At 35.0% G+C, this 24744-nt stretch overlaps 1 protein-coding gene across 21 annotated transcripts in view; it reads right to left on the reverse strand.

Moving 5' to 3' along the window:
- The window catches only part of SCAF8 (SR-related CTD associated factor 8), a 210728-nt gene that overhangs the window by 154609 nt on the left and 31375 nt on the right, over nt 1-24744 (reverse strand). For 16 of the 21 annotated variants that reach the window (XR_011535590.1, XR_011535588.1, XR_011535586.1 and 13 more), the window contains 8 exons: nt 24470-24553; nt 21292-21336; nt 13004-13165; nt 10415-10568; nt 9394-9524; nt 6541-6717; nt 4910-4989; nt 2563-2680 (listed from right to left, as the gene is read on the reverse strand). Coding sequence is in view for 12 of the 21 variants with exons in the window: in XM_070603148.1 (XP_070459249.1) it covers nt 2563-2680; nt 4910-4989; nt 6541-6717; nt 9394-9524; nt 10415-10568; nt 13004-13165; nt 21292-21336; nt 24470-24553 (951 nt within the window). In the remaining 9 variants the exon portion in view is untranslated. The remainder of the gene's footprint in view (nt 1-2562; nt 2681-4909; nt 4990-6540; nt 6718-9393; nt 9525-10414; nt 10569-13003; nt 13166-21291; nt 21337-24469; nt 24554-24744) is intronic. The other 5 variants (XM_070603150.1, XM_070603144.1, XM_070603149.1 and 2 more) reach the window with 1 other exon arrangement.

Here is a 24744-nt window from a genome sequence, read left to right on the forward strand (position 1 = left end):
GCATACAAATAGATACAAAAAGATACAAATAAGACTGGAGAGACCATCTTTGCAGTCTGCTTTCAGCTTGCCTTGGAACATGGTGGAATATTGAGATTTTTCACTTACTGTCCATAACGGCAAAGACAAGAAAACTGACAAAGGAACATATTTTACAAATACTAAACAAAGTAAAAGATGAATGCAAAGAAATAGATAGTAGCATCCTAGACTCTAATGATGATGGTGAAATGTAACATTCAAGTAATATCAGACTATGAGTTTTCAGACAACCACATTCTAAATGTATTTCTCAAACTCAAGAACTGATGAAAGAAATATGTAGCTCTACGGACAAAAACAGGATCTTTCCATCCGATTAGTCATTCAACAGGAAGGACTTCACCTTGCAGTATTTTGCAACAAGAACCTGGACCAATGTTTTGGTAAAACATATGACATTTGAATTTAATCGACATAAAAAGGTTTGCTACATTTCAATTATTCTAAAATTCCTAATACAGTTTTCTCCCCTATCCCTTTAGTCTCACCTCTGTAATTTCTAAGATGACTTAAAAATATTTTTAAAAAGGATCCACTGGACTCAGATGGCAAATGACTATTTTTTCTGATATACTGGTATACATCCTTAGTACACATCCTGGTATACATCTCTAGTTTCTTCAACTATGTCTTCACGCAAAACATCAATAAAAATATTGAAAACAATACAAGACAAGGATAACAGCAGCTAACGGAGACTTCTTTCAAGGCTGGAGTAACACTCATTGAGCGTCACCTTTTGATCAGTTATAAATCCACTTTCCCCTAATTTTTTCCTGTATAAGTTACAGGAAAGACCTTGTCAAAGGCCTTATTGCTAATTACAAACTGGTCAAGCGTACCACATCTCGATTTTAATGCTTCTGCTAAAACTTCTGAATAAAAGTGGAACTAAGGCAATTCAACACTGTCACATTTACAGGTGAACAAATCTGCTGTTTGGATAAACTTCCACCACTACTATCTTGTAACAGCTTGCCTCTATAACAGCTCTGCGATCCTCTATTGTATTACTGACAAGCTGTTTCTTTTCCTTGAGTTACAACTTGTGTTTTTCTTTAAATAATATCCAAATGTTCTTCATCGTGCTTTATCTTCAAGTTCCTGAATTCTCAGGCAGCTTTATTCGCTTGACATAAAATACTGCACCTGCTCCAACCACTTCTTTCACAATTATTTCTTCAAAACAAGGTATGAAATTCTATTCTATTAATTCCAGGTATAAGATCCAACCTAGTAAATGTCATTAATATCCCTTTTATGTTCTCTCTCTGCCTTCACAGGACGAGCTCGGACCCCAGCAGTGTCTCTGCCTTCACAGGACAAGCTCGGACCCCAGCAGTGTCTCTGCCTTCACAGGACGAGCTCGGACCCCAGCGGTGTCTCTGCCTTCACAGGACGAGCTCGGACCCCAGCGGTGTCTCTGCCTTCACAGGACGAGCTCGGACCCCAGCGGTGTCTCTGCCTTCACAGGACGAGCTCGGACCCCAGCGGTGTCTGAGGCTTGCTCCCTACAGTCTGAAGTGACTCTTCCCTCTTCCATATTCCCACAGTCCCTCACGTGTGCCTCTGCGACAGAAACGGAATTCTGCCTTATGTTCATGCAGATGCATGTGCTCCATCAGAGAAGAGGTCAGCTGAGGCCAGATGCTCTTCTGTTCACCTCTGTCTAACAACGCATTACTCACTTTAAAAATGTTTGTGGTATTGTGTTAAATTCATTAGCACCAAAAAGTTTTGAATATTAAGAAGTGTGAGAGAGGGGAATTTCCAAACACTTACTTTCTAAACAACTTACATCTATAAGTATTTCTCATATAAAGTCAAAATAGACTTCGTAATGGGTTTAATTCTGACTTTGCAACTTGACACATTTTATTAACTCTAAAGTGTGATTTTTCTTCACATTTTATCATCCCTGAAATTTACAAGGTTTTTACAACTCCATGGGATGTTATACTTCAGCAGTGTTAACAGTTCTTACCTATATATAAAATGACGTGTCTTAAGACTAATGATATATGATATGAGCTTTATACTTTTGCATTATATGTTTAATTTCACTAAGCTTCAATTTCCTATGGTGTAAAATGGGACTCAAAATGCCTATATCATAAGCATTAAAAGTAATCATGCCTAATGAAGTTCCTGTCACATGATAATAACCTAATTAAAGGTAGCAATCTATTTTGTCATCAACAATAGCAAAATCATCATTACTCTGATTGAGAGGGAACTGAGTAGAGAACAAAGCGCATGAAGTTTTAAGTGGTCAATACTGAAACACCATCTGTCTTTTGTTCTCCACTCTCAGTATACTGAAACTAATGTCTACAAATGCTCTCAATGTATTCATAAGATGCCAGAGCACATTTTGATTATTAAAAAAACCTAAAGATCCTGAAAAGACTGATCTTCCCAGAAATATATAGTTGAAGAAAAATCACCATAGTTAAGAAACACCAATTTATAGAACACAGACAGCAATAACCGTGAAGACCACAAGATGGAGATACAGACCTTCTGAGGCTGTTGCTGTTCCAGGAGCTGCTGTCTGAGATGTTCAAGGTTTTGCTGCTGTAGTTGTTCTGCTATCTGATGAAAAATGGAATTGTTCACAGATTCTGAAACATGAGAACTAAAAGGAAAAACAAGTAAAATATATTTTAAAGCCCAATAAACATAATATGAAAATAACTAAGTATTTTTTAAAAACCCAAAATGACAATTAAATGAAACACATTCGCCTACAATGTTTACCTTTGAAATAGTAACAGAGAAAATGAAATACCTCACAACATTAATATGTTAAAATATAAATATACTCTTCAACAAAAAGAAATATACTCTTCAAGAGGGTTTCAATAGATGGATAACATGTTAGGGACACTCTGCGGAAGATGTGATACTACCGTCTCACGCTATTAAATACATACAAATTAGTACTTTTTACATTAGAGCATTTTAAGAAAGTCTCAAGAAAACACTAATAAAAACAGTTAAAAGCATTTAAACACTGTCACTTTTAACTCTCTCTTCATTATGAGCTACTGGGAGAAATGGTCTATTAACTAGTACACGTGAAATCTACAATTGTAATTGACCACAAAGCTTATAAAACTAATCTGCTTTCTGCTTGCTTTTTTTTTAAAGATCGGCACCTGAGCTAACAACCGTTGCCAATCTTCTTCTTTTTTTTTTCTGCTTTATCTCCCCAAACCCCCCCGTACATAGTTGTATATCTGAGTTGCAGGTCCTTCTAGTTGTGGGATGTGGGACACCACCTCAACGTGGCCTGATGAGTGGTGCACCCAGGATCCGAATCCTGGGCCACCACAGGGGAGCGCGCAAACTTAACCACTCAGCCACGGAGCCGGCCCCTAATCTGCTTTCTTTAGAGAAGCATTCACATTATTAGGTATGTTAACAGAAACAGTGTTTAGATAAGAGGAAATAATAATTTATATTCTGGGAAATTCACACCTGGAATACACCTCGAATTCCAGGTGCTACAAGGTAAGACCTGAACAAAAAAGGGGGCATCCCCAAATGGGCAATCAGGATGGTGAGAAGCCTTGAAACAGTTGGAAAAAACTGTACTTCACCTGGAGCAAATAAACCTAAAGGGGAAGAATGATACCTATCTTTAAATATTGAAAGGCTATGTCCTGAAAGATAGTGGAGCAAACGTGTTTCCTTGCTTCAGAAAGCAAAATTGGATCAGTATGCAGAAAGCATATCAAACAGGACTCAGTAACAAAAGAATACACAATAATAACAATTACTTAACTTCTCAACACAGAAGGCATTAACCATTGGAGAAGTATCCTATCAGGACTATTAAAGGAGATTCTTACATTATTCAGGACACCAATCTAACATGATCTCAATTTTTTCAAGTAGAATCTCTATCAAAAGAGTATGTTTATATTATCATATATTTTTAAATATATTTTCCCAATATATAAAACTAATAATCCCTGTTTGAAACAAGATTCTCAGAGGCTTTCCCCATTAATCATCCCTCTTCCATCCTCCCATCTTCCTCACCCACCACTGCTCCTTTCACAAACCCTCCCTCCACAGAACCTAGGACTCTGGAGAATTGTTTAAAAAAAAAAAAAATCACTGATCTAAGTAAAAACATATAATTCAGTTCTTTCAAAATCAAAATCCCAGGTTGACCCAGTGGCATACTGGTTAAGTCCACATGCTCTGCTTCAGCAGCTGCAGGTTCACGGGTTCGGATCCCAGGGACAGACCTACACACCACTCATCAAGCCATGCTGTGGCGGCATCCCACATATAAAACAGAGGAAGACTGGCACAGATCTTAGCTCAGGGACACTCTTCCTCAAGCAAAAAGAGGAAGATAGGCAATAGGTGTTAGCTCAGGGCCAACCTTCCTTACCAAAAAAAAAAAAAAAGAAAAAAAGAACCCAGAAAATCCCTCCAACTCAATCCTTACTTCTCACTAGTTTGATACACTTCCACAATTTGGTATACTTCCTTGAAGTGGCCATTATCACTGAAAGCAAGCTTCTTTCCTATTATTTCAATTATTCCTACAATTGAGTTAAATAACTTAAAGCCTAATACAGAAATATCACAATCAGATATATTAATTTTTCTATAAAGAATTTTGATATATCCCAACTATTTGCAAAGACCTGAGAGTCAAAATAACATAGGGAGGCAAAAAAATAGCAACTCTACCATCTCTCTGTCATGTCAGAGCTCAACAGCCTGAAATGATAACCCAACTTATTCAAAGTATACTTAGTAGTTCAAATGGCAATATCACAACTGCTCTTTATAAAAATAACAGAAAAAATGTACAGTTATAAAGAAAAATAATGATTCTTACAGTTGAGAAGCTGGAATTTCCTTTTTCGGTTCTTCACTATGCTCAGAATCTTCCCCAAAATCAAACCTATCCATCAACTTCTAAGATGAAAAGAAAAGGAGACAGAGACAAATTAAAAAGTGCTTCACACAATACAAGTTACAAATTCTATTTTGAAGGTCACTGACACCCTACTAATTTACCTTTCTCACTTAATATGTGAATGTTTTATATCATTTTATGTTATACTATAATAAAGCATTTTATATGAGTGGATCTTCTCTTTAAAGTACTTTGACATATGCTGTCTTACGTAACAAAACAAATCATGATACTCCTAGGATAAATACTAATACTCAAACTTTATAGAAGAGAATATTAAGATTAAAATAATTAAGTGGCTTGCAGTGGTAATAAAGCTTGATAAAAAACATCCCAGACTATAATCAATGGATCTATTCCTAGTACAGTCTTCTTAGAATGCTCCACTATCTTCTAAATGATCAATTTAAAGGCTTTTTATGTGGTCTAGCTATTTAGAGTCAGGCTAAATTAGACTTGGAAGCTGCTGGCTAAAAAAGTCTAAGTAATAATTCAATAAATCGAAATTTATTTTCGTATGAAAGTAACAGCAGCAGAAGTAAAAATAATACAGATAACACTTTCAAAGTATTTTAATATTCCCATGATTAATAAGAATACTGAGGATATTACACAACAAATTATACACAAAAGATTTTCAACTTTAAAAACACCATCCTTGGGGCCAGCCCCATGGCCGAGTGGTTAAGTTCGTACACTCTGCTTCGGCGGCCCAGGGTTTCGCCGGTTCGGATCCTGGGCACAGACATGGCACTGCTCATCAAGCCATGCTGAGGCAGCATCCTACATGCCACAACGAGAAGGATCCACAACTAAAATGTACATCTATGTAGCGGGGGGGCTTTCGGGAGAAAAAGGAAAAACAAAATCTTTAAAAACAAAAACACCCTCCTTCATAGTCAGGCCTCAATTTATCAGAATTATAGTATAGTGACAACTTGTAGCCAAGTGTTCCTTTGAACTTTCATCTACTGAACATTTTCAATTTATACAGGTTAAAATTGTAGAACACAGAATACCATAATTAATATACATATTTGTAACATTCATAAAAGAAACTGGAAAATTCAGAAAATATTCATTTGCCTCAAAGTAAATACACTTCTTTTGTTCTGGTGAGGAAAATCAACCCTGGGCTAACATCTGTGCCAATCTTCCCCTATTTAGTATGTGGGATGCTGCCTCAGCATGGCTTGATGAGCAATGCGTAGGTCTGCACCTGAGATCCAAACCTGCAAAACCTGGGCCACCAAGGAGGAGCTTGCAAACTTAAACACTATGCCACTAGGCTGGCCTCGGTGAATATACAATTTTACTGACCAGTCATCTTTAGTCAAAAGAAAATATTCTAAATGTTTCAAGTGTAATTACAAAATTACTTGATTTCTTTCAGAAGTTTGAACCTTTTGTAAATTCTATAATGTCTTATACAGTACAGTGAATATTAAAATAGTTCTATGATAAAACATAATTTACAGAATTAGAGCCCACATGATAATATATAAAATTTAATACTTCATATAGAACAGATTTGACATCTTAATTTCTACCTTGTTAAAAGACACCCCCTGATCTAAGGGGTTAAGGGTGTTGGCTGCTGCAGCTGCAGCTGTAAGTTGTGCTGTAAGAGCCTGCAGCTGAACGACGAGACCAGCATCCAGGGCCTGCAGAATGGAAGGCTGCGGCTTCTGCTGTTGTATCTGTAAAGTCTGTATTAACTGCTGAAGCTGGAGGAGAACGAAAGGGAAATTATTACAGACAGGTGCTGGCACTTGTCTATAAGAATGCCCACCTAAAACTTTCATCCAATAAAATTTATCATTCTACAGTCTTTGGAGATCAAAACCATATATACTAACTCAAAACAACAGTTAATGTTTTTAAAAAAGATTTTTTGTGTGTGCCATATATAACATAGTCCTTAAAAGTTTGTCTTGCTTCTGGAAAGTCAGAGAACTTCAAACAAAATAAAGTGGTCATGCCATGACAAGATAAAGAATTCATCACCAGCAGACTGATTTTTTTCACTAAGCTTTTTCTCTCTTCTTCAATTAACTCCTTAATCTCTGTAAAAGGACAAGCACTGACAATAAATGCTTTTGCTATCTTTCAGATTCATCACCTGATAACACATTTCCTGAAAACAGGAAAGCCAATAAGAAATCTGTCCCTTGCAGCAGAGTCTGAAACTAAGGAAATTAAAGGTGAATAGTGTCACCAAGAATTAAAAGTAACTCCTGTTCCCCTATTCACCCATTCTCTTAAAAAAGAGAAACAATAAGATCCTGAAGATATTTCATAGTTAAGTAAACCCTATATACATCCCACAAGTAATTTATACTTTCCTAATCAAGATCTAAACCTGAGATAAATCTGAAAATTATCAGTTTTGAATAGAAAAATAAAAATAGCAAAGCCATTGCTAAATAAAACATTGTACTCTTTCAAGTAAAGTTAAACTTATAGTGGGAGAAGGTACAAACAACATACAAAATGATAATAAGCAAAATAATTTCATATGTATCTAAAACAGCAACAGTAAAAAGAAAATTAATTATTTAACTATCAAATAAACACTACAAACTACTAATGTGTTAGCAAAGAAAATAATACAAAAATACATGACAGCTGAGTTACTACACTGAGGAAGCTCCAGAATAGACAGGGCGGAGGGAGGAAGAAAGGGAAGGGGGAAGGGAGAGAGGGAGGAAGGACATGTCCTATTCCTCCTTTGCACATGTTAACTGCTCCTTTTGATATCCCCACATTTCCCCCAACAGCACTGCTATTCCTTCAGTCACCCAGGTTCAAAACACTGCAGTACCCTACTTTTTCCTCTACTCTGACTTCACATTCTATCTATTACTATGCCTTCTTGACTCTCTTTGCACTATTTCTTCTGGAAAATCCCTTCTCCTGCCAGAAGTATTTATTTTAATAGGTATCTTTTAAAATGAGAAGATTTTGCTTTATGAACTATTTTCAAAATATCATTATCATAAAATTAATAATTCAATAATTGTATCTAATATCCAATTCAGTTCCCCAACTGTCTCAAAAATGTAGAAACCGGATCCAATCTAAGACTATAACTAAATTGGTTTTTACATTTTTAAAACTCTGGAACACTACCATTTTGTTTTTGAGATTATCCTTTTAGAGTCTCCACAATCCTGCTATTTTTCACATATTTATTACTTTCCTTCTATTATCACTGTTACCAAAACAAAGATACTTCCTATCTCTAGACTTCTCTCTCATTCACTCGAGTACTGTTCAGATCATGTGACTTCCAACACAAAAATCTCTGGCAAGCCCCCACTGCTTAGCCTATGAATCCTTTACTTCCCAGCTCACCATTATGCCTTTTGAAACCCAGGTCCCACACTTAGGTCATCCATTTCAACTTTGTCACTAATAACTTACATGCAGAGGCCATCTTATCCTCCAGACATCCCAACTCTAAAATATTTCTTGTATACCCAACATCATTAAGCCTCTATACATTATTCATTCGTTCTACAAGAATGTATTGAACAGCTGCTATAACCTAGACACTGGAGGTACAGCAGTCAACAAACAGACAAAAATCCTTGCCCTTGTACAGCATACAATCTAGTGGGAAGAGAGCGCGAATAAACAAAGTAAGTAAGTAAATGATATAATAGAAGTGAGGACGTGCTAAGGAAGGAAATAAGACAGGTGAGAGAGAAGGGAGCACAGGGGATGAAATGCAGAGCTGCAGTTTTAAACTGCTGTTTGAAGGTCTTACTGAGGTGACATTTAAACGAAAACTTACAGGTGGCTGAAACCATATGAATAGGAGGGGAAAGAGAGTTCAGGGAGTTTGATTGTAGAGATCACACTTAATTTGATTTTTAAAGAACAGGTAAAGAAAAGAGATGCTAAAGGTGGCCCATCCTCATATCCTGCCATGTCTAGTTCCACTAAAGTCTCAACTCAAATGCGACTTCCTCAAGACACCTCTTGGCTCCCCTCTGCAATTCTGATCCCTTCTCCCAAAGCTGGTCATCACTCGAAAGACTTCCCTTGTTTCAGGTCATATTTACACCTGTCTCCCCTAAGATAAACAGACACCCCGCCAAGATCGAAGACCTTCCTGTCTCACTGCTACACCAACAAGAGCACCTAATAACGTTTGCTACAAATTATGTGCTAAGTATTTTGGTGTAGAATTAATTTTTTCTAAAACAATCTTTAATGACATAAAAGTGCTCATGATGCATTACTAAATGAAAAAAACAACCTAGAGTAGTACATATAGTGTGATCACATTTTTACAACATAAAAAAAAATACCCTTTAGGTGCTATATTATGAAACAATACATTAGGAACATTATGAGTTGTAAATCACTGTCAACATAACAAAAAAGCTGCTTACTTGTTGGCCTTGAGGGCTTTGTAAGATCTGGGCTACAGCTGCAAGCGTATCTGTATTTGTTATCTGAGATACCCATGGATCAGGTAAACCTTGGACCACATTGGCTGGAGTAACAGGTGTCACGGGAGTTCCTTTTAAAAAAGACATCATACCCACCCCAATAACAATGTAAGTAAATAAAGACTTGAAAAAGTAGAGATTTGCTCTGTCACTTTTATAAAATATATACTAATTTAAATAAATGCTTTAATTTTGTCTCCATTTTGAAAAACCATTACAGAATTAGGTAGGTTAAAAAAAAAACTACCAAAAGGATCTGTCCATACTTGTCCTCAATTAACTAAGCTACTACTTTAAAGGAGCCTAAATACTCAGCAGCCATTAAAAATCTTACTACAAAAGAAAATTCAATGACATAAGGAAATATTCAAAATACAATCTTCGATGAAAAACTGTAAAATAGTATGTACAATATAAAACTTTCTGTTCAAGAATGTGTGTATGTATGTTTATGTATACACAAACACACAACAAAAACTAAATATATAACAAAATGTTAAACACAATTCTTGGACTACGATAAAAAATTTTAAATGTCATTTAAGTACCTGAAAAAAGCCCATGATTTTCAGATTATTACTAAAGCATTCTTGGCTCCATTAAATAATTTTTTCAGGGTTCTTGATAAATATTAAGTTCCCTAGTATACTGTGAATATCAAGTTGATTTACATGCAAATTTAAAAGATTACAGACAGCTCAAAAAATTTATTGACACACCAATTTCCCAAAGTTCATTATATTTGTTTCTAGGAATTAAAAAAATTCAGCTTTCTAATTTTTAAAACACAATTACACACAAATATAATTTCTCATCTATTTTTCCTTCAAATTACACTTCCTTTCAATTACCTAATGCTAGCCAATTCCTATACTATCAAATTGCTATATTGTATATGAAAAATCACCTGAAAAGCATAAGTAGAATATCTAGAACACAAATCTCCATCAAAGCAACATACCTGGTGTGTTGCTCATGGCAGCAGTAGTACTGGCCAAAACAGGCGTGACAACTGGAGGAGGAATCCCTGCTGCCATATCCAAAAGAGGCTGAATAATCTCACTCTTAAACACATTATTCTTCTGCCATAAGTTTAATACTCTCACTATTTTACTCTAGAGGAAAAAAGAAAAATGACATTTTGATTTTTTGCTTTCAAAACCTTAGCACAGTCATTTCATAGAGACTATCTGGACAGTGGATGGGAAGGACGGATTAAAATAGTTCTATGGTACTTTCCACCCCTGAAATTATGTTCCTATAATTTTGCATTTGCTAACCTTAACTCATTTGAAAACACGATGTTCATTTTGATAGACAGACAAGGTACATGAAAGCTACATTTGGCAGACAGCAGGAATGACAACGAGGTTTCAGCTTCCATGTGAACTCTAACGAGATCGATGGTTATGGTGGGGTGGAGACCTGTGTTCAGACAGCTGAGGCAGTCAAGATTCATCTCGGCACTAAACCTGTATTTACAGTTGACTTTATCTTTTAAACAAATAAGTAACTTCAAGACAAAGTCCTTATCTTACGAGACTTAATAATTTCATTTTAAAACTAAGGACAGGGGTGGTTATTTCCTCACATTAGAATTCAACCAAATTTACTTTCTTTCACAACTCTTCAGCATATGAAAGTTCTATAAACAGCACTAAGTATTAGTTACTATTGTAATGCTACTTACTCCATTAGGAAAATAGTTTAAATGACAGAAGCTGAAATTACATATTAAAAACAGACTTCTGTTAAACGTATGTATTTTAATAGTAAAATAAGCAATTTTAATAAAGATCTGCTTCATCTTTAAGTCTCTCATATTATATTGACAAATTTTCAAAATATGTCCAAACTATATTAACACGCAAATTTTTGTATTTCAAATGAAGCATAAGAAAATTACACAAAGAACGCTTCATACCTTCTGATTTGATTGTTTCTCCTTTCTAAGATGTGGGCACTTAGAAAGAACCTTACATTTTTTTGCTTTATAGAAAAATCTTCCAGTTTCCAAAGCACTCATCATGTACTCAAGACTGGCCAGTCTCTGACAAGTATCACCCTACATCTCTATCTGGATACAAACAACTCACGCCTCTAGTTTATGACTGAGGTTACAGTATCAATGTTATCTTTCCTATTATGGTTAAAAAAATCCCTATATCCTAAACTCCATTATAACTGAGAAACAATATTTTTGTAAAGTCTACAAATCAAGATTGATTGTTCATTGTAACTGACAGAAATCCAAGTCCAAACTAGTGAAATTTCTAAATGAAAGTGTTGAAGTTATTTCAAAAAATGTTCATATAAAATTTCAAATGAGTTATTTTAGATGGGATTCTAAGGTATCTATTTTAAGAATCAATTATGAGTCATTTAAAATTCACATTCTTTTTGACGGCAGAGAATTATCAAAGTACCAAAGTAATTTTTTTTTAAATTTCTGTCTCAGAAAGTATATCCAAGAATCGTTTACAAAGAATGATACAATAATAAACTTATCTCCGTATCTATCCATTACAAAGATATTTTTCTTATTCAAGACCATAGTTATTAAAAATAAAAAAAACTACCTAATCTTGTTATATATATATATATTTTTTTTAAGATTTTATTTTTTTCCTTTTTCTCCCCAAAGCCCCCAGGTACATAGTTGTATATTCCTCGTTGTGGGTCCTTCTAGTTGTGGCATGTGGGACGCTGCCTCAGCGTGGTTTGATGAGCAATGCCATGTCCGTGCCCAGGATTCGAACCAACGAAACACTGGGCCACCTGCAGCGGAGTGCGCGAACTTAACCACTCGGCCACGGGGCCAGCCCCCTAATCTTGCTGTATTTGAGATGAGGTAAAAGATTTGTGGTGAGCTTTTGAGTTTTGTGGTTTATTAGTCTTCATCTATTCTTAGCTTCTCCTACATAATCAATATTGCAATCAACCCTGTCAGAAGAGCACACTAAATTTCCAAATTAGCATCCAAAATAAGTAACCTTCTAAGATCTTTGAGCACATTTGAGGATAAACAATCCCCTTTTATTCTCCCTCAGTCTGAAGCCACCTTTTTATGTAGCACAGAATATTTACTCATTCAGATCTAGCAGACCTGGTAGTGTGGCTTGTAGCACTAATAAAACTCTACCATAACAAAAGAATTTTGATATGCAGTTATTTTCTAATAATTGCTTGGCAAATCCATTTTTCACAGGCACCAAATAGGTAAATATCAGCTCAGATCAAATAATCAAAATTCTAAATTGGTTGCATGTGTGAATAAATAAGCTTTTAGTATAATTCCAACTTATTATAGCCAGTTTCTTTAACACCAATTGCTTTAACAAACTGAAACAGTAGCAAGATCACCTACATCTTTCCTCTCTGTTTAAGATTCTAAGAACAAAAAGGAACATGGGCAGTGTAAAAACTAAATATTCAAATTCAGAATAACTAAGAGTAAAGGATAACAAAATCATAAGTTAAGATAATCCACAGAGCCTCCGTGAGACCAAATGGGTAATACATCGACTTAAAAAAGAAAATAGCAGCATACCTTGTCATCCCCAGGGCACCGATATAAATTCTGGAAAGTGCTAATGATGTTATTACTAAATCTGGGCGCAAACACATCCTTTTCTTGACCAAACTGATGTCGAGATTGTCGTACAATGGAGTCAATAACATAAAGTCCAGGTACCTTGTATTCTGGTTTACACTGATGAAAAAGGAGAGTGGGAAGAGAAGGAAATAAGAAGGTAAAATTCTTGAGAGACAAAAATTATCATAAATCCTATACAAATACAAAAACACTGCGTATGTTGTGGTAACAAACATTCAGACACGGACTATTCCAGAGCATCTTTCTCTGGAACAGTATTTTCAAGAATCTACCTTGGCTACCCTACAAGCTCAGTTCACTGCCAATCACTTAAGTTCCAAAGTAGTACTGCACACCTGGCTTGAACAACAAAAACAAAAGGATGAGTAAAGCACTGTTAGAATACAAAAATTTATTTAACGATTTTAAAAAGCCACATGGAAGGAAGCAGCAAATTCAAGAAAGAAGAGCTCTAGATCTGATACGCATTACAAAAGGGTTTCTGTACTAATGAAGGAATAAATACCAAATGGCAAATAATAACACTCTAAATACAGTGACAAGCCAAAGTTTCAACACTTCTCTCAAATACCACACCTACAAGAAAGATAAGACTCTCCAATTATGATTCCAGAAATCTATCCTATGAAAACATTTTTTAGCTACTCCACTGATAAATGTTGCTCAATCTTCTTATCCATTACCCAAATTGAGAAATAGAAACGTCTGCTGCTTTCTTGCCACAAGCTTTTCTAGCCTACCTAGTTAGGGGAGCACAATGAAGAATACTTTCACTATCAAGTTTACTGCTTAGTTTGTCTCCATATCCAGAAACATAAGAAAACCTGCTTCCCAAACGCATGCCGATTAAAATGGAATTATGACTGCAAAAAGCAGGTTCAACGTTTGGGTGAAATTAGGTATTTCACCCAAAGTAATTTCCTGGGAATCACACATGGCACGAATTCAAAACTGCATTCTTGAAAAACTTTTCAGAAAACCTGAGTACCAGTAAGAAAAGGATTCTCAGTCTACCCCCCAACACACACAAACACACAAACACACACACACACACACACACACACTCACACACTTCTAGGGGGATTTTTAGCTCAGATGAGTAATTTCTTTCTGCAAAAAGACAAGATATGATGCTTCTTTTGTTCCTTCAAATCCCTTTTAAGAACATTCTCTTTAAGGTCTTTATTAAGTCAAGAAAATGAAGAGACCTTTACCACCAATTGGTGGTTAAGTACTTGAACTATTTCATAAAAGGGCAATAATGCTGGTGTTCGGACATTAAAGTTTTAGGTTTAACCAACCTAAAGGTTCAAAACGTCTGCTCTGTTGAAAGTTATCGTTTGTGGAAGTCTGAAATAGTTTCCCCTTATCTTCCAACAAAACCTAGCATATTTTGACCTTCAGTTCATATATCTGGCCAAGGTTATTTTCTTTTGACTACTGTACATTCAAATAAATATCTATCTGCCAGGCAAATAATACATCTTGGTAAAGAGCAGCAAATTTTTAAAATTTAATGAAAAGCAGGACATCCATTTTGTTAAAAATTATCTATTCTCTAATGCTACACACAAAGATAAGTGATTAGTGATTATTTATTAAGTGACATTGGCATTTTAATTTTCTCAAAGACAAAAAATAATGTGATGTATAATTTACTGTTTTATATAAATCATTATCTTGAGTAAGGCTGAAGAGAATTTATAAACTGCTGGTAAGACTTCAAAAATTAATACTAAACAGCAAGTAATGCAAGTAATTAATGTACTGAGGTTTTTTAAAAAACGAATATACCTTTTTCTTTGATTTGTATCAAAAACTCAGATTACAAACTTACAATACAGAAGAATGATGAGTGCACAATAGAACAACTGGGCCTTTCTGGCCTACTGTGAAGAGTCCAAAGCTTCAAAAATATATTAGCAGTTTCAATAACAAGCTATACGGGCTAAGAGAAAAACATTTCTTTGTCCACAGTATCTTTAGACATACTATATATTAAGACGTCATGGGACAGAATTTCCTTCACTGGTAGATTAGGCATTTTTACCATCTAAAATGACAAAAAAGATTTTTAAGTATGATTTACTGTTTTAAAATAACAGTATTTGGTAAACTTGGCTAAGTCACCAACTAAAACTTGAGACAAGAATTAAGATCAAAAACATGAAATTTTTTTTCAAATTCTTCTTCACGTTCTATCAGCACTAAAAACACAAGAATTCCTAAGATTTTCCAAAGGCATGAGGTATTTTTTACTTTTTGAATTAAAAAGAAGGCTATGTCATAATAAATTTGCAGTTACACCATCTTCAAACTATATACTAGTAATTTCTAATTTCTTGTTCTGCAGAGAAATAGCCCTTGCAGAGAAAGAAGGCAATAACAGATAGGGAGAATGCAGCTTTACATATATTTGTGTGATTTTCATTCTAATGTAAGCCAAGTTGTTAGCTGAATACCATGATGAGTCAGGGTGTTTTGACAAAGGACCCTCTAGGTGAGTCGGACCACATATTTTGCAATATGAACACACTTTATATAATGATTCTATTATTAGAATTTGTGCTGGCAATTTCAGCTACTAAAAGTTGATGTTAAAAAAAAAAACAAAGCTAGAGTAATGACAACAGGAGCATGTGGCTGTACGTGCAAAGCAGTGAATGATGCTGACAGCAGCATGTAAGAAAAGAGGGCTACCCCAGGACACAGTCACATCTGATAACAGTTTTCATGGTGAATACCAGAGAAAAATCCTCTCATGCTTCCACAGGAGGAGTAGAAGAGGAACCATTTTGAGACAGCCAGTAGCATTCTGTTCTTAAAAACATCTGCCATCAGGAGAAATTATTTAACCAATGCCTAACCTGCTGGGCTTTAACCAGAGCCTAACAGACCTGGGGGAAGGGAAATACCCAACTCCAGCCCACTGTAGCCATTCTGTCCCACCAAAGGGAGATTAAAAAAAAAATGGAGAAGAACAAGTTCACAATCCAGAAGTACAGCCTCTACAAATAACCTATAACTAACATCATACTTAATGGTGACAAACTAGTTTCCCCACTAAGATCAGGTATGAATGATGGCAAGGTATGGATGCCCCGTCTCACCACTGCTTTTCAACATCATACTGGAAGGCCTAGCTAAGGCAATAAGACAAGAAAAGGAAATAAAAGATATACAGATTGGGAAGGAAGGTTCAACTAAAACTAAACATAGGTAATACTCTTAACTGGGCCTGCAACATCTTCACTGCTAACTTTGAACCAATCTACATAGTATTTCTTAAGGAAATAATATTTAACTACATAAAAAATCAGAAACATTAGTAGAAAATAAATGGAAAAATCAAGTGACATTTTCTTTTAAATGGCAACACTACTTTTATGTCATTTTCAAGACTTCTGATAAGTCAATTTCCCCAAAAAGTGTGGAACCTCAGAAATTCCACAATAGCAATTCTATTCCCACAACACCTAAGCTGGAAGAGGATAATGGAAAATCACTAATTCCTCCTCTCTTCACATTCAGGGGGCCTTGGACACACCAACACTAGTAAGGAAGAAAGAGATAGATGACGACTTTGTTCTTCAGTGACATGAAGTGTCATTGCACAACTATGGGAGAAGGGAGATGACAAGCAGGACAACCTCCTAGTTCCTGATGAACAAGCTAAACAAATCTAAATTTAACACGCAACTTAGTAAAATATCTGAGGTTGAACTAGATGTGATAACAGTGACTGAAGAAAAGTAATTGCACAGCTCTGTGCCACATAAGGACACTTTGGTCAATGACAGACCACATATACAACGGTGGTCCCATAAGATTAGTACCTTAGAGCCTAGGTATGTAGTAGGCTATACTACCTAGCTTGTGTAAGTACTATAGGGAAGGAAGAAATTTTCCTCAGTTGTTCTAAATTCTTCTGGTTGGTCTAAGATACAAGACAGATAAACAGGGGAAACTGACACAAGACAGATAAACGGGAAAAACAAACAAAAGTTTAATAACACGTATACATGGGAGAAACCAAGGAAAATTGAGTAACTTGCCAAAACGGTCAAAGCCCTCACCTTAAATACCATCCTCAGCTAAAAACAAAAAGATGTTGTCTGCAAGGAGAGTCAGGGACTTCAAAGAGAAGAAAGCAATTCTCAGGTAGGTGGAAGAGGAACAAAGGTTTGTAAAAGCCCGAGTTTATTTGGCCACATAGAAACAGAAGAGCACAGAGGGGAGCCCAACAGTCTTTTCTAGGTTCCTCCCTGTCTATCCCTAGTTCATGTAATGCTAAGGTGCTAGGCTCACCTCCTGGGACAGGTTTTTTTAATCGAAATTCTTTTAGGCAGTTAAAGAAGTGGTAATAAGAAAAGCTTTGAGTCTTTTGTTTCATAAAAATAATCAGCCTAAAATAATCCTCATGTTAAAGAGATACATTTTGGGGTGGCAAGTTTTGTTCCCCTTCAATACACACTAGGATGTTCGCATAATGACAAAATTGCCAGCAACACATTTCTCAGAACGTATCCCTGTTAAGCGACGCATGACTGTAGTCATAAAGCAACCTAAAATTTTTGTCTTGCTAACAGGGCACATTTTGCTCTTTGACCACAGAAATTCATTCTACTCGATGAGTCCTTAAGAGTCTTGAAGTTTTAATGCTGGTTGCAATGGAACTCATTGAGTGAAGGTGATATTAGGGTAGTATCATTTTTAAATAAACTTTAAGACTCTTTAGATTAGAAAAATTTAAGTCTAACAGTACCAAGTGCTGTTAGTACTCACACATTGGTAATGGAAGTGTCAATTAGTACAACCATTATGAAATTAACTTGGTATTATCTAGCTAAGTTGAAGAAATGCATATCCCACAACCTAGCAATTCCACTCCCACAGAAACACAAGATGCACCAGGATACATAGGTAAGAATGTTCCCAGCAGTACTGTTCATAATTCCAAAAACTATAAAACACACATACATACACACACACACACACAATGTCTGTCAACAGAATGGACAAACTGCAGTTTATTCACATGGAATATATACAGCAATTAGAAGAAACAAATAGTGCTACAAACTAAAAATGAATCCTAAACATATGATACTGAGTAAAAGAAGTATACACAAAAGACTACATGCTAGAGGATTCCATTTATGTGAAATTAAAAAGCAGGTTAAACTGCCTGAAGAATGTGGGACTGCAGAGTAACACTATGATGCCAAGCAAGGACTAACATAAGAGTCAGACTGTGCTTCTGGGGAGGGATAAGATCAGCAAGAGGCACTTGGGGGCTTTAGTCAAAGTTCCATTTCTTGAAGTGAGTGGCAGATACACAGGTCTTCCCTTTATTCAAAAGTTTGCTATACATATTATGTTTTCTGCACTTTTTTGCATATGCGTACATATATTTCACAATAAAAAGAAACATTTCTATAAATGTCCTTGACTTCTTAAAACACAACAGGCAAAAGTTTCTCTTATCTTAATGATTAACAATGACTGATCAGCTCAAGATCCAAGTGAATGCAAATTTAAGGAGTGTGGGACAAAGAGGTCATCTAAAATATCCCAGGGCAGAGTAATTTTAGTAAAAGATACATGAGGAAAGTGAGAATCTGGAAATTGACTCCCTTCAAACTATCTGTGCCCAAGCGTCCAAATCTTGGTGTAGCCCACACCAGAGGCTAGAGGCCAGAGGCCAGAGTACTCTTTCAAGCAATTTTCTTGGCCTATGGGAAAGCCCCTTCCATTGTTAATTAATCTTTTCATTTATTACCAACATTCATCACTCTAGCTATAAATCTTTCATAGCTGTAACACAGAATCAGATAACACACTACCAGCCTACAGCCACACTCTCCTTTCTGGCACTGTTTTATGGTGAGCGAAGGAAAGCAGAGAAGCTGAGTAATTTGTAGTGTTCCGGGGAAGAGTGATAAACAAAATTACAAGTTTATCATTGTTAAATAATACTTCAGATTTTTCTTAGATCTCTCATTTGACCATATATAACGTGCATGACAAATGAACTTTCTCATAAATTTGTTAAAATAGTATCTCTTAGTGTAAACAATACGCAAATCCAGTGGTCTGACAAACTGGGTTCCATGGAAACAATGTGTCTGTGTGAGTGTTGCTGGGCAGAGAACAAAGCGGGTGGAGTGGGCTTCAGGTTCCCGACCACGACCACTGCTGCTCCACTTTCGCTTGTATTTTATCTGTCGTTCCCCGCGTCCCCCTCCCCAATATTAAAGTTCCAGTAAGAATAGGAAAGAGAAAAAAAAAGGGTTCCTCTGGTATTAAAAATATATATACACTCTTGAACCTCATCAAAACTAAAAATCTTTGTTCTGCAAAAGACCTTGTATTAAAAGAATGAAAAGACAAGCTATCAACTGGGAAAAAAATATTGTAAACCATACATATACCCTTTCGTAAAAAGCTTCATTAAACTTGACTGAGAAGTATTTCTCTGTAGAGGAAGAGGAAGATCAGAAGGAAACTACAAGGAGGCTACCAGAAACTATCTCTGCAGGCTGTACATTCCAAGTTCAGGATGGCACCCTGGGACCTTTAACCTTGGATTGTACAGCCGAGGCATAAAGTTGTTTGTTTTGTATTATGTTTGGTATAAGTATGTTTTACTGTTTCTCTAAAGAACTCTCTTTAAATGTGGTTTGTTATTGTAGCACTTTTTACAACAAAACTACAGTCAAGCATCGCTTAACGACAAGGATTTGTTCTGAGAAATGCATCGTTAGGCGATTTTGTCACTGTGTGAACATTATAGATTATCTGTATCTCATAATGGAGATAATTTTGCTCACCCAAGGTCTTCCTACGATTCTGAAATATCTTACTAAAAGTACCCCTGCCCCAAATCAAATCAGTCAAAAAACATCTAGCCATAAATTCACGTTTATCCTTTAAACCCCTACTACTCAAATTGTGGTTTCTGAACTAACAGCAAAGACATCTAGGAACAGTTAGAAATGCAAAATCTCAGTTCCTCCCCACACTTCGTGAATCAGGATCCACACTTTAACAAGATTCCTAGGCAATTCCTATGCACAAAAAAGTGTAGAAGGCACTGCTTTAGATATTTAAACCTTCTTAAAAAGACTTTTAAAAGCTTTAGAACAATGAAATTTTCCAGTCACCATTTTTATTTTATACTTTGATTTACCTAAAACACACAGCATACTTGTTATTTTACCTTGGGTCTTAGGCCCAATTCACTAGTTGTTCATCTCAAAACATATTTTACTAATACTTTATTGAGACAGCAATACTCCAAGAGAAAAAAGCTGAATCACACAAAGGTTAACTGATTTATCCAAGGTCACCTAGCTAGTTTCAGGGACACAGTTAGCTCACTTTGATCCATGTACCTTTCTCCCAGTCAACTACTTCTTTTCAAGAAACACACTGCCACCTTGCTGACTCCTTAATGCCATATACCTCTGATTTTCAAACTGTTCCTGCCTACATCTAGGCATGTGAACATCGGCAGAACACAAAACCTAAATTCAGTTACAGAAAGGACAGATGTCCTACAGTATCAATTTATAAGTTCTAACTCTTAGGTAGTCCTTCCAAAAACTGTGCAACCAATAGGGTGCTGATCACAAAGAAGATGGCAAAGAACTATAATCTAGTGACCTCGGACCCAGTTACAAAAAGCATTACTAATGTGTACAAGACAGCTGTTTTCAACTTCATCTCCCTCTGCTTAACCTGGAAAATGGAACTTCAGATGTATATAAGATGTTGAGATGTACAATGTCCTAATGGACGAGACAAAATGAATCAGAAGCAGCTGGTAAGCAACGTTTTATCTACACCTTATCTAAAAGAAGAGCTGTTCCCTTGACATTCAGCTTGAAATGACAAGCGAGAATTTCTTTAAAGGCTAAAAAAGCAATGAATTCATAATTTCATTAAAAATCAATCAGATTGCCACCATTTTTCGAAGGGACAGATGCTCACTATGGCAATGCAAATTAACAAAAACATCTACCTGAAAGCTACTGTTTTTAGAACTAACCAAAAAGCACATTCATCTTCTTTCCTAATTAGAAAATTAAACAAACGGCATCATTTTAGAACAGTCCATCAAAACAATTTAAACTTGGGTATTTGATTTAAAAAAGAAGAGCTCAAGGCATTAATCTAAAATCACAGTACATTTAGTAGATGGAAAATTCTATACTTACTTTCTGAATGAATTTCTCAACACTCTGTACCACATGTTTATAGAACTGAAAGAAAAAAAAACAAGGTGTGTTTTTAAAACCTGTTTGATTAGATTAGAATTTTCCTGCTAATCATAGAGTTTAATCAAGTTTCAAAGGCCTATCAAAACAATGAATTTTAATCATGAATTCTGAGACAAACATTCATGTCCCTCAATTTCATAAGCCACTAACTACGGTATCTAATTAGTAAAGGGATTCTTGAAGTAGATATATGGTCAGTATATCCAAAGTGTGTTATGTTAACACAGTTACAAAAGAATTCTATCACAATCTTTATGAAAGCATACTTTCATAAATAGTTATGTTGACAGCAAAACGTTTGTGATAAGCACACTGGTAGATGTATATTCTTACTTCATGGAAGGAAAAGATTTCCTATAGTATCATTTTATTGCTAAGTTAGGGTAAGTACTAGAATCAAATAACTGTCAAAAAATAGCATTAATAAATGTATGCAAGAGAGTTGTTTTCAACTCATCTCCTTCTGCTTCTCCTAGAAAATGAAAATGCAAGTATATATAATAAGATATAGCAAGGTATAACATTCTAATGGATCAGCAGAAGTTAAGCGAGCACATAGACTAAAAACTAGTAATGGGCTACTATCAATTATGAGAAAACTTAGATTTAAGTTTTATAAACATTATGAATAAATCTGAAAATGAATAAAATCTAAATTATAAATGAAACAAAAAGTATCCAGAATTTGTGCTGCTTAAATTTTAATACCTCAACGGCAACTGCATAATTAGCATATTTTCATTTAAAGAACTTAATTGTGATTCTATTTATCCTTCTGATCTCATAAATTATGCTTTTTAAGGGACATTCCCTTGGACTCAACAGGCACAAGAACATTCAACTGAACTGCACCATGAAACCTACTATTTATAAAATCAAAAATAAAGGAAAATCTCATTACTGATATTCACCAAATTAAAATCTACATTAAGTTTAAGTTTAGGTAAAATTTTTTTACTATAAAGTAACAGTTTATTCAATAGTGTAATGTACTGAATTAAAAAAGCTAAAACAACTACTTAAAAGTTATTAGGCACTTCATAAGGTACCTAAACATTTAAAATCAATACATAAAATATTAAATAATTACACAGAGTGACTTTTGTTAAATAGTTTTGGAAAACATCTTGACAGCACTTCTTGCTTCTAGTTACTTACATGTAATTCAGAGTAAAACCACTTACTAAACTTTAATTCCAAGTTTATTAATTAACATCAGTCTTCTACAATAGGTTACCCACGAAGTTTCATCAACAGTGTGCAACGTTAACAAGCACCCAGCAAAGATAATCATGTCTCTAAACACTGGTAAAAAACAAACGGCTTACCTCAATGAAACACAGTATCATTTAAATCTGATTTAAAAGGCAGTTCAAATCTCAATTTACATAGGTACTAAATGCAGTTTAAAATCATACAGTACTACAAAACAGTTGGTCTGAACTCTTCAAAAATGCCAATGATATCAAAAACAAAACAAAATGGCTGGATGACAGGATAAATAAATATAATGTGTGACCTTGACTGGATCCTGAAAAAGCAGGGGTGCAAGGGACAGCTACTAAAGTCAACACTGAGACAACTGGTAAATACAAAGTGTGGGCTGCATATGAGATAAAAGTATGATATCAAAGCGAAATTTCTTGCATGTGATCAGTGTATTGTAGTTACTCAGAAAATGTCTTTGTTCTTAGAAGATTCACATTCAAGTATTTAGGGATTAAGTGCTATGAATGAAATCTGAAATTAACTCCCAAATGATTCAACCAAAAAAAGTGCATGTGCATGTAGAAATAAACCAATTGTAGCAAAATGTTAACAATTGGTGAATCTAAGCAAAGACTGTGTGTTGCTCATTATATTTTGCAACATCTGTTTGAATTTTCAAAATTTAAAACAGTAACAGTAAACCAAAATAGCACACTATGTCATAATGCTTAGACTCTCGATTGAGAGAAACCTGGATTCAAATCTAGCTCTATTTATTCTGACTATCACAAATTACTTAATTTCTCTTAGACCCTTCTCACACCTGAAAAATGGAAATAATGTTAACATCTATACCTTATGGAGTCTTCTAAATAAAGAATATTCTGCTCAACAAAAAATTTATGTAAAATGCATCAATTACTAATTTTCACAGAATAAAGATAATTAAATAATATACTATCTCAGGATCATGATCATAAAGATCAGATCACAATGTCGAATAGTAGAGATAAAGAAAGCACAAGAGACTACACATTCTATACTAAGCCTATTAGATACTCTGAAAAAAATCACTTCTTGGAAGAATTCTCTGGCTTAAATGTGTTTACTGGACACTGTCCTTATCCCCTCTGATTTTCTGCATATAAATACAGGGACTTTAACTATAATGCTGTAAGCTTTAACAGCCCTACTAAAGCAGGGAGTCTTAGCTTCAGGGACGAGAACTTCTTAGAGAGGTGCCTATGGTTCAGCTTCAAAAGGTCCTCAAATCCAAGAAATTTTATGCAAAATTTTGTGCATACGTTTATTTCTCTAGAGAGGGTCCAACCTTTTCCTGAGATTTTCACAAGGATCCATGAGTCAACAAAGGTTCAAAACCACTGTATCAGAGCAATGGTTAAATGCCTGTAGCGTCTTCCCACAGTTCAAATGGCCTATGTACAATGAAGCTCAATTATTTTGTAGAAGGGCCTATTTTCAACTGTATAATAGACTCAATAAGAAAAAAATTAAAATACATAAATTAATTTTTTAAAATGATAAAAATCATTAATTTTTATTTAGAAAGCTTTTACCAACTTTTATTTCAAGATTCTATAAAGTCAGTGTGATAATGTTAAACACATTCTCCATAACACAGCAATATCTAAAATCTAACCTGCCTAAGAAAAGAAAAAATAATTGTTTCAAAGTTTATGGAAGAATATTTATCAAAATATTAAGTGCTTATCTCTAGGTGGGAGAGCTTGCAGGTGATAGATATTCCTTTTTGTGTTTTTCCCCATGAATATGTATTAACTCTGTAAAGAGGAAGAAAATATATAATCTGTAAAATTTATCCCTCCTCCAAAATATTAGTGTAATATTTTCTTTTGAAAACACAAGAGTAAAATTCATTACTCACCTTAATAGCTTTGATGGCTGCCTTAGTAATTTGGGTCATTTTTGCTTTAGAAATGGGTGGTTTGTAGTCATTTAGGGAATACAACTGTTGAAAAAGAAGACCAAATTTTAAATATAGCAAAACTAATTGTTTCTAATCAATTACATGAAATCACCAAACATTTCCATTTTTACGTTAGAAATGAAATAGAAGTGCTGCTTTTCTTTTAAAAATCAAGTTCAACATCATTAGCCATCAGGAAAATGCAAATCAAAACCACAATGAAATACCACTTC

Source organism: Equus przewalskii, chromosome 32, assembly GCF_037783145.1.
Source record: "Equus przewalskii isolate Varuska chromosome 32, EquPr2, whole genome shotgun sequence".
NCBI classification, from domain to species: domain Eukaryota; kingdom Metazoa; phylum Chordata; class Mammalia; order Perissodactyla; family Equidae; genus Equus; species Equus przewalskii.